The following is a 10,488-nucleotide window of genomic DNA, read 5'->3' as shown; positions in this document are numbered from 1 at the left end:
ATATGCTTTTAAACAAAAGTTTGACTCGAGAACATTCACAACAAGACCTTAGGTTGCATTTTGGCAAGAGTTACGCTTTAAATCAACACATTTATAAATGACTTCCAACCTTTCCTCTGGTTTTAATCACGTGCAAGACTGACCCTTTTTTTATTTTCATTGCAGTTTTTTTTTCTTAAGACAACTACAAAGCAGAAAAAAAAGATTTAATTTACTTCAACCAATGCTTTCAAACAAAGTCTTTGTGCTGATTTGCACTCCCGCCCTCCCATTTGTGGCTTAACATTAATTCTACCCTCAAAATCCTTTGGTCCTACCTATAATTAACATACTTAGCGAAGATAAAACAACTAATGTCGCACCTTGATCTTCTGAACCTTTGTGAACTCTCTAAAATACATCTGTAAAACACTACAATTGCTTTTTTACACATACAATCTAAATATGCCCCTAGTGAGATATGCTTTGGTTTTGCTAAAATTATTAAAAACAGAACTCGGTGGCCTGAGGCCCGATTTGGAAAAGGCTAAAATCCAACCATATTCCTGTCTCCAGTTTGCTGTCATTGACACAACCATACTGTTAACACACCTTAACAAAGTCGCAGATATCTAAAGCCAGTGCTGACACATTGTGGCCCTCCCCTCACCGACTCACTGCCACAGTGGTGTGGGCTGTTTGCCAGACTCTTCAGTAGCCCCCATGTCCAAGAGGTAAGACTTCCCTTGTGTTACTACAAACATTCATTGAATAAAAGAAATCAAAGTTAACAATTATGATTTGCTACTTGCCATTCAGGATGAAGAGCAGCTGTGTGAGACTGAATCAGATGACTCCACCTTTGACTTGGAGAAAACAGAGAACCAGCTTGGATCTGGGGGAGGCGACTCTGTATCCGCGCACCAAGAAGACCTGCTGGAGGGAGACCTGGGACTTGGCACTGTTCCTGCTCTCGCAAGGGAGGCCTGAAGCTCCAGGAGTCACCCCCAACCCAGTTTATCAGAGTCTGCTAGCTTGAGGCTAAAGCCCTACCTCCCACAGTGAGTGGGGTCACTGTCCGGGGCATCTGAGAGAAGTCGACCGGGAGTCAGTGTTACAATGGCTCCCAAAAGGTCATGCACTCCCCTTGTGCTGACATGCATGCACAGACACACTCGCTCAGGGAGAAATTATAAAGGCCATTGCTCTCTCTGTTGCTGTGCTGATGATGTTCTTAGCTCGTTTGCTCCCGTTTCAAGGAATTCGAGACCTGAAATAGTATGATGAATCCTGCCTTAAGTGCCTAATGTTCAACATAACTGACAGGAAGTAGAAATTGCCCTGTGTGTGCTCAGTGTGCTTTTCCGCAGCAAGCAGAGTGATAATGTAACAATTATGGTAGAAAAACATGTTAAGTCTTGCCAGTGGTGCATCTATGTGCTACTCGGTTACATAAGGTCTTAATTTCAGAGGTTGCGGAAGAATTTCTCATGAATATTGGCAGTGTGTAAACCCCATGGTATTTTCCTTAATCAGCTGAAATGGTATTTTGCTTTTCTCTTCCAAAACTCCTTATTAAACTTTTATTGCATTGTTTTCTGCTACAATCCATTTAACAAATTCAAAATGTATTCCACTACATTGATTACCTTCCCCCCTCCTTGGAGTGAGGGCTTTTCATTTTAAGTTGTTAATGCATGGGTGCATCAATGGAATGCTCCTCTTTTTTTTAGTCCTTAGTTGCTGCAAAGAAATGCAATGCTTTGTCCGTTGTTTGCGCTGATGTTTATATTCAGTTTGGTTCTGAGCAAAAAAACGTATGAATGATAACAACATAGTATCACGAGTCCTCAGAAACAGACGCTCAGCTTTTAGTTCCATCTTAAAAGAACAGTTCACCTTAAAAACACAAGCTTATTGTTTTGTCTAATTCCGAGTACGATCTTATCAGTTTGGGTGTGATTTGCTGACATTTGGAGCACAACACAATTTATGCTCAAATTATCTTAACTCATTCTTATCTCATTTAAGTACGCCCACCAGCTACAGGATCTCTAACTCTGTGCAGGAGGAAGTTACCTCTCACAACAAGGGCTTACAGCCTTTGTGTAACATTGTTAAAAAAAGAAAGACAGCTATTGTTGAGCTTTTGAGTGTAATTTTTGGGCTTTTTGAGCACTGCAAATCAAATGTTACTGAGCTGTGTTACTGAGGTTAAATGCAATCTCTAAACCTCAGCTAATCACATCAAATACAGTGAAAATCAGCTTGGTTGTGGTTTTCCCTTTAACTATTATAGCTTTTTACTTTGTATTTTAGTCATTTAACATTAGTGGATTTCCCTTTTTAAGCTATATCTTTGAGATATTAAAAGTTGGGTTGTCGCAGAATTGAAGCTAATGTTCTAAATACTTAAATGCACCCTGTGGAGTTTATGACCACTAGTAACATTATAGAGCATTATTTGGTTACACTTTACTTGAAGGTATCTACATAAGAGTGACATGAAACTGTCATGAACGTGTCCTAAACATTATAAACAAGTCAAATGTTTATGACATACCACTTCTTTTAATAAGTGTCATTCGGTTTTGTCATGACAAGTTATGGTCAGGGTTCATGTGTCATGACAGTGTCATGTCACTCTATGTAGTTACCTTCAAGTAAAGGGTTAACCATTGTTTTTAGGCGTGGGTCCCCGCTTTTTTTTTGTTTTCATGCCTGAGGACACACATGCATGCTGATGACGGGATACACATTTCTGCTAATGGTTTCACAATAATCGACTGATCTACAGATGGCAGTAAATCACCAAGAAACACATTAATGCACCAGCAAATGCAGGGAAGGACAGACTGACAGGACGTAAACACTGCTGTAAACAATGCAGCTTTGCAATTGTGTTATGAGGAAGGAAATTTATTCAACACATTACTTAGACCTCAAGAATACACATGATATGTTTTGGTGTGAAACGATAAATGTAAACATTTGTTTGCAAAACAAAACTCCACAGGGCACCTTTTGAGTTATGTAGACAATAGCAACAAATGTGTGACATAATTCCAGCACAATGGTTCTCAAATGGTGAGGGAAGGCACAGTGGTGCATAATGCACTGAACTAAGGTATGCCTTGAAACATTTCATAAATATAAAGAACAAAATTATTAGGAAACCAATATGTGATTAAAAATTCATTAATAGCATATAGTTTTTTTTTGTAATTACAATATTGATTAAATCTAGTAGATTTGGGATTTTATTTTAATTTTTAACCTTGCCTCATGCTCCAGACTTTGAGAACCACTGGTCTAATGCTCATTTCTGATCATGATTTCTACATGTACAGCAGTGCAGCTTCTTCAACACAGGTGCGTCAACTGTCTTTTTAACTGAACTTTACTTGATGCAATATTCCCAGGTCACGGTTTTCATAAACATTTGAAATGGTAGAACAGACTGCTTACAGACTTTCCAGCTCCAGATCCATGACATTGTCCACAGTGCATGATATCCTATGAGGTAATTAAAACACCCCCTTTTTTAAAATCTAGAAATAATACTACTGCTGTTTTGATGTAGCCTAGTCATCACACCTCTACCTATGGCACATCAACAAACCAATTTGATTGTCTCTTACTTCAACCAGATCTTACAAATAAACATTAGCAATGAGGATTTTCTTTTTTTTTAACAGTTGTTCTTTTTTGTTTTTCTGTCAACAGCTATTTTCACTTTTACAGACAGTATGGAGACTGAAAAGACTGTCTTTGTAGGGGTTTGAACATTCAAAGATAACCTCAAAATAGCAACTTTGAAGTGTCATAACAAGATACATGAATTATACAGTTGTTTTTTTCATTGTTGCAGCTTTACTAATTAAGTCATTGTTCATAGGCCTTCTATTGTCAAACACATCCAATATTCCAGTAGAAAAGAAGTGGTCCCTTCAAATACCACTGCTATACAACCGAGAGAAACATGATACATTCCAAATGTGGCCAGTGGAGCTCCTCGAACACAGATTTAAAGTAAAACTTTAATTCCACAATAAGAGGAAACTGTACTTGATGCAAAATGAACATTAAATTAAAAAGGTCTTTGGTGGTGAGTACGTTTTCACAGTTTGGAGTGTGTCAGTAGTGATTTGCTCAAGTCCTTGGCCTCCCCGGCTGTTCTGACTCTTTCATACCCCAGAACAGACATGGCATGGTGACAGTAGTCTTCCACTTGTTTGATCTGTTGAATGCTGAGCACTGTTCTCCATGCACTAGCAGCTTGTGTGGCATTCCTGGACGAGACTATGAATGGCTTAGAGGAGGAGCTGGAGCCACTGGTCATATTCAGGGCAAATGACTCGATGTCATGGTTGGTGGTGAGGTTGGCAAAGCGGTAGATGTTCCGCAAGGTTTTAACTGGGTTTTCGACCAGGTCCTCGTACCGCACGGCCATGTACTTCCCCTTCAGCCAACTGGGTGGGTTTAAGGCAGTCCTCAAAGTCCTGGAGGTGCGGTCACAGATCACCTCCATGGCACCTATGGAGTGGTAGTCTGCGCCATCCTTCTTGTTGGCTTTGTGACCAGGATCCACAAAAGGTATCCTGCGAAGTTTAGGATCCCTGCTGCGGACCACCTGTAAATTCTCTCTTATCAGGCCATGTCTGGATTTGATCCTAGAGTTGGCCACTGCCCGCGGGTCTCTGACCAGATGTATCACCTTCAAATCCAAGGATGGATCCTCCATGAGTGGGGCCAACACGTTAACATCCAAAATGCGTACCCCTTTAATGACTATGGTGCTATATTTGAGGCACTCCTCCTCCAACAGTCTAAGGCTTTGAGGAGGGCACTTTTTACATACCTTATCATCAACCATCCCCACCACCTCTTTCCTGTAGGCAGAGCAGAGGGGATAGGAGCACACCACTTTATTGAGGGTGGCCCCAAATAGTCCAAGGGAGGTAAAATTCTTGCCCCCGGGGCTGTTGTAAAGTTGGAAAACAGACAGATCACAGCGGTATAAGGAGCTCAGCATGTCCCTGGCTGCCCCTTGTAAAGACACTGCATCCCCCGGGTACAGTTTCTGCCAGATGTGCCACATTGGCTCATACAAGAAGAACACTTCAGGATTTTGGTTAAAAAGCTCCCCAAAAAAGGACGAGCCCGACCTCCAGGTGGTCAGAACATAGATGAGCTGTCTCTTTTTAGCCAGGGAGGGCCTGTACAGGAAACGAATATCAGACCTGCTCTGATAAGTGGTGCTCCTCATCTGATGGTTACACTGCTGAGGCTCTTTAGTCCATTTATAATTAGCCAAGTTTAGCATAGTGAGGACCAGCAGTAAGAAGTATGCCATAAATAAAACAATCCTCTTCCTGCGGAGGACTTTCATCACGATCCCAGGCTGTGCTATTATCTTGGTATGATTCCTGTAGGTTTTAAGCTTCCTCCCAAAGCCAGCATCCTTCTCCCAAGGCGCTGTCAACTTCAGTGGTTGATGATATTGTTTGCCTCTCATCTATACCCTCGGAGAGTGGCTCTCACCACTAGACAAAGCTCATTACATTGAGTGTGTATCAACACACTGCAGGATGTACACAGCCTATAGGCTACTGGGAATTGATACCCAGTTGATTAGCAGCTTCTTATTAGGTAAGTCGCCGCCAATTCGAAATCCACAACACGATATTCCGTTTTCACTGCACTGCGCAATGTTCTTCACAGGAATGGATGAGATGAACGTTTAAGTTGTCCATAGCGAGAGTTTCAGAGATTCTGTGGGTGGCTCGTCTTCAAAACAAAAAGCAAGCAGCCTTCCTCATTGTAACAGACGCCCCGTTTGTCCATGTTCAGCGGAAGCATCTCTGCGCAGTTATCTGCTGATGCATCCTTGATAATGCAGCCTGCTAAGATTCAGGCATCGCAGACAATAAAACCGTCACGATTTGGCGCGTCCGGCTGCAGCTCAAATCCTTCCGCGTCTGCCATAACGGAGCCGTGAACAGCCAGTATCCACAGTCACTGCGTTTGGTGAAAGAGTCCCTCGTTCTTCCTGCTCTCCTCTCTGCTCGTCTAACTAATACAAACTGGACCGATACAATCAGAATACATGGAGAAATGCCCGCCCACAGAGGGACTATATTGGCCCGCGTGGTGGTGTCGTGCGTCAGCGAGATGCACCATTGGACCTGCGGCACGTCTGTCTCGCTGCAGACTCGATTCTGGCTGCCACAGATCGCAGCAATGGTACACTGCACTGTGGGGAATGATGCTGTTGTTATGTTTCAGAGAGGCCTAACGTTACCTCCCTATATGCACCATTGGAACCATGCTCCTCCCTTCTTATCAAGACATGCAGCTGCACACTTTACCCGTTGCAGTCGCCTGCAGGATTTGCTTAAAAACGCCACACCATCACCCATTACCAGGCTGACTTTTTATTTTAATGCATCTGTTTTTAAATGTTATTATAATAAGAGTCCAGTCTTTATATTCCCAATATGTACTGTACGTTCTCTTTATAGTGGATGAGTGTAGTGAAGAATCAATATTTCAGATGCATCTTATTTGTTGCCTCCCACCACAGCCTCAAGAGGGTTTCCCAGATCTACAAGGAGAAAAAAAACTCCCTACCCTAAAGGAAAAAGAAATCCTATTATTAATAAAAATATAGGACTACACATACACACATTGCAGCAAAATACGCTCCTGTTAGAATACCACAAGGATATCGTTTGAGATAAAAGGTCAAAAAATAAATAATTGAAAATAATAAACAGCAAGCTTAAAGGAGTATTGCTGTGTTTTTTTACTTTCATTGAAAGAATTGGGAACAGTCAGCAACAGTGACTGACAATCTGCTCAAGTGGAATTAGCTGAAATGTGACATCTGACAGCTGTTCCCGAGGAACTGACCAGTCATGGGAAGCCGTAAGGCCATGTGTTTGAACAGAGGGAACCACATGCTCTGCAGATTGAAAATCATCTTTCCTGAAAGGATTGCTAGTTTGGGATTACAGCCCAGCACAAATGACTGGCACAAACGATGGAGGGAAAGGGGTTGGGCCCTTTGACCCCTGATGAGAAATATGTGGGCCTGAATTAGGATTCAGTGATTTTAAAGTTTACGGTTTGGCAATTCTATTTTGACCTTATTTTATATATCTTGTAACACCAGAATCTTCTTTTACTATTTAACTATGATAGGTCTGTTTGATCCTACACAAGTACAACCGTATAGCCTTGTTGTTTAAGACATCTGCTACAGATCAAGTAAAGCTGTGTGTGCTGTAAGTGCTTTTGAAAAAGCTTAGATGTAGGTCGGATTATTGGACTATGCAGCGAATAATTGCTCTTTATGCTCTGTAAAATGTGCAGTGATCCTTCTATCCTAAATGTACTTATTTTGCATCCATAATCCTAAACCTTTGTGCAGACTGCCCTCTGCTGGAGCCTAATCTTTCCAATCAAGACAAAGAAACTCTCTTTTGTTCAAAAAAGGATTGACATAACATATTCTTTATATTATCAAAGCGTTATACATCATTTATGTAAATATTCAATTGTGTTAACAGGTAGGCCTATTGAACAACTGCTAAAAATGTTATGGACTGAATAGCAGTTTCTGTAGTTGGCTTTTTTTGATCTTATAAAATAGTCACAAATGTTGTTCTGATAGGCCTTTATTTACATATTTATTGATGAAAACTATTAATTGTTTAGACGCTACATCCGTCACATTGTTTCTATCTTCCTTTGTTTTCCTCAGTTGGGGATTACTTACTGAAAAATGTGACACAAAGTGTGATTCCTGTAACTAGCACCCAAAAGACAGTCTATACGTAACGTTGAACATAATGTTCTTTATTACCTTTCTAATTAAGTTCAGTCTGATTAGTTTAGGGCCGATCTGGGATGCTGAGTTGTTGGATAATAAAGTGCAACTTCAGGACTCTCTTGCACATGAAATTGATAAGAAATAGAGTGGACGCGGGGAGAAGCTTGTTTTAAAAGGCTCATTTCATTTAACAGCTCCTCTTTAAATTTTAATTGCTGAGCCAAGTTTGATTCTATATGTGCACTGAGCTTTTCCCTGAAGTCTTAGACTAGATTTATATTAGTCTGTGTGGGCTTTTTCAGGTGGATGAGAAGTCATAAATAGTAAAAGGACACTTCATTACTACAGAGTAAATCATTTAAATAATATAGGATAGAATTTTTATACTATTTCTATTACATTACAAAATTATATATATACACATTGTTAATGTTATTAGTATCATTTTACTATGACAAGTCAAAATGTCTTTTCTGAAAAAGGTCTATCTGATATCTTCTTTTCCATGTTAATTTGAATAAAATCGCTTAATTTTTCCCCAATACAGATAAAGTATGGTTTAACTCCCAGTGTATTGAAATTGTATGTAACCCATGTTAAACCATTTCATTCACATTCACAACAGCCCTCTGGCATTTTTTCTCAATAACCTTTTTACTGGGAAAAAATTTGAAATGTTATGAACTGCACAGTTGCAAATAGCCTTACTTTGCCTTTTCATTTCTCTGTCATTTTTTACATAGATTAATGGTCTGTTATAACCCAGACCAGAAGCCAGGAGAACAGCTGTGTGTATCTCCCAGTCTACCAATGACCGACCCAACTATCTGTCTTCCTCTCTTTCTATTATCCACACGCAGTAAATTCCCCCCCATGCATGTCCGAACGCATCAGTTGTAATGACATGTTCACATCACTGCTCTGTCCACTAACAGACCCAACCCAATCCAGCACAGACAATATGTGTCATTTTTTTCTCACGATGTATTTGAGCCATATCTAATGTACATAGCTAATGCTGAAGAGTTTATGCAATAAAACATACAAATCATAGTGTTCAATTTTGTCAGCACATAGGCTATATGGTAGTCACACATCATCCAAATACTGAATAGCCTAGCCTGCATCTAATCAGAACAAATTCTGTTTCTTGCAAGTATCTGTAAACGTATTTTGACAATAGGCTTTCAAAGAGCGCTGAACAAGTATATCTGTCTGATAACCAGTGCACAGCAGCATTGAAGCGCCCTGTTACGTAATTGTGAAGCACATCGGCTTTGCGCCTGCGAAATGAACGAGCAGGTGGAGGAGAAAACATGCGCAGTGGCGCCTCGTCAACAGCATCAGGACCAAAAAGATCCCCAGGAGCCTGTGATGTGAGAAGATGGTGCATGTAAACACACTGCGGGGAGATGACCGGGTCGTTTCGTTGGACAGCAGTCGCCACTTGCATCTATGAACACGGAGTTTGAATCCATTTCGTGAGAAAAAAAAAAAAATTGACTGATATTTTAAGCCAGCAGTAGCGCGCACACGTAGCAGCAGAGATGCGACGACAATAACAACACTATCGGACATTGGTGAAGCATCGCGACGACGCTTTAAAGTCTCTGCTGCGCTGCGACATACAACAACAACTAAAGGACTCCTCTCATGTCTGCCCATATGACAGGCTTTCTTGTGTAGGCTAATGGTCGCTGGTTTCTATAGTGGGATGCACATCAGTGTTTGGCCGTACTCGCTCTCCGTCGTAATGGCAGCTCTGTACCAGGGCACGGACGCTTCCTCTCCGGATAAATTTCTGGCCTTGAAAGACGTGAGAGAGGTGAAAGAGGAAACTACGCTGGATGAGAAGCTCTTCCTGCTGGCATGCGAGAAAGGTTTGTTGTTATTTGTGTCCTCCAAAGTAAACCCAATCCCATATCCATTGTTATTCTACTCAAAATGGTCTGTTTAAGATCACAGAAAGCTCATGTCAGTGTTTGAATCAGTTGACTGCTGGTTGTGGGCTTCGATATTGATTAGTTAGAATATTACTGAAGCGTTATGTGTGATATCAGCTTGCTCTGTAGGTAAAATATTCGATGACTAACAGCTTGACAGAATTCCAGCAGGGTCAGTGCAGCAAGCAGCAAACTGTACAGCCATAACTTACCACATTTTTTCCAGTGAATGCCTCCAAACAGCTGCCTACATGTTTGCCAGTGTGGAAATGTGCCCACAGGGTATAGGATATATTTAGCTGAACGTCTGCTCTTCTGAAAGTTTTTCTCCTAGGTCTGCTGACTTTTCACAGCTCCTAACAAGGAAAGCTCATGCAGACAACCTGAAGGGCGACTACACACTGTTCAAAGTGTAAAATGGAAAAGAGGCATGTGCATTCTCATCTCGTCAGATGGGAGGAGAATGTTTCATTGATAAGTTAAGAACGTTGTACAGGCAGACGTTGTTTAAGGTGTGCAGGCCAACAACTGCCACTGTGACCATATACAGTATCTCCAAACATGGCTCAGCAACAGAAGGTGTCCTTTGAGGGAGATGTTATTCTTATACATGACTGAGGTTAATAGGACTGCTGGAGCTGAGCCTGCTCGGAGTCTGTGTTTGGCTCATAACTGAAGCTGTGTGTGTGTGTGTGTGTGTGTGTGTGTGTGTGTGTGTGTGTGTGTGTG

The 10,488-nt window shown here is 41.2% G+C and overlaps 3 protein-coding genes across 3 annotated transcripts in view; 2 read left to right on the top strand and 1 right to left on the bottom strand.

The window, feature by feature from the left end:
* LOC116672302 (sodium/hydrogen exchanger 9) overlaps window positions 1–2,982 on the top strand; it is a 63,678-nt gene extending 60,696 nt beyond the window's left edge. The window contains exons 15-16 of the mRNA XM_032504055.1: window positions 608–713; window positions 799–2,982. Of these exons, the coding sequence (XP_032359946.1) occupies window positions 608–713; window positions 799–969 (277 nt within the window). The 3' untranslated portion in view covers window positions 970–2,982. The remainder of the gene's footprint in view (window positions 1–607; window positions 714–798) is intronic.
* A 544-nt stretch (window positions 2,983–3,526) lies between these two features.
* On the bottom strand, window positions 3,527–6,098 carry chst2b (carbohydrate (N-acetylglucosamine-6-O) sulfotransferase 2b). Its single transcript, XM_032504059.1, has one exon. It carries the CDS (start codon window positions 5,495–5,497, stop codon window positions 4,100–4,102), a length of 1,398 nt encoding a protein of 465 aa, XP_032359950.1. The 5' UTR covers window positions 5,498–6,098; the 3' UTR covers window positions 3,527–4,099.
* Window positions 6,099–9,099: 3,001 nt separating this feature from the next.
* trpc1 (transient receptor potential cation channel, subfamily C, member 1) overlaps window positions 9,100–10,488 on the top strand; it is a 14,083-nt gene continuing 12,694 nt past the window's right edge. Inside the window, exon 1 of the mRNA XM_032504054.1 lies at window positions 9,100–9,696. Within this exon, the coding sequence (XP_032359945.1) occupies window positions 9,507–9,696 (190 nt within the window). The 5' untranslated portion in view covers window positions 9,100–9,506. The remainder of the gene's footprint in view (window positions 9,697–10,488) is intronic.

This window comes from Etheostoma spectabile, chromosome 22 (assembly GCF_008692095.1).
Source record: "Etheostoma spectabile isolate EspeVRDwgs_2016 chromosome 22, UIUC_Espe_1.0, whole genome shotgun sequence".
Lineage (NCBI taxonomy): Eukaryota > Metazoa > Chordata > Actinopteri > Perciformes > Percidae > Etheostoma > Etheostoma spectabile.
The sequence above is the reverse complement of the archived record's forward strand: the minus strand, read 5'-3'. Positions and strand labels throughout refer to the sequence as shown.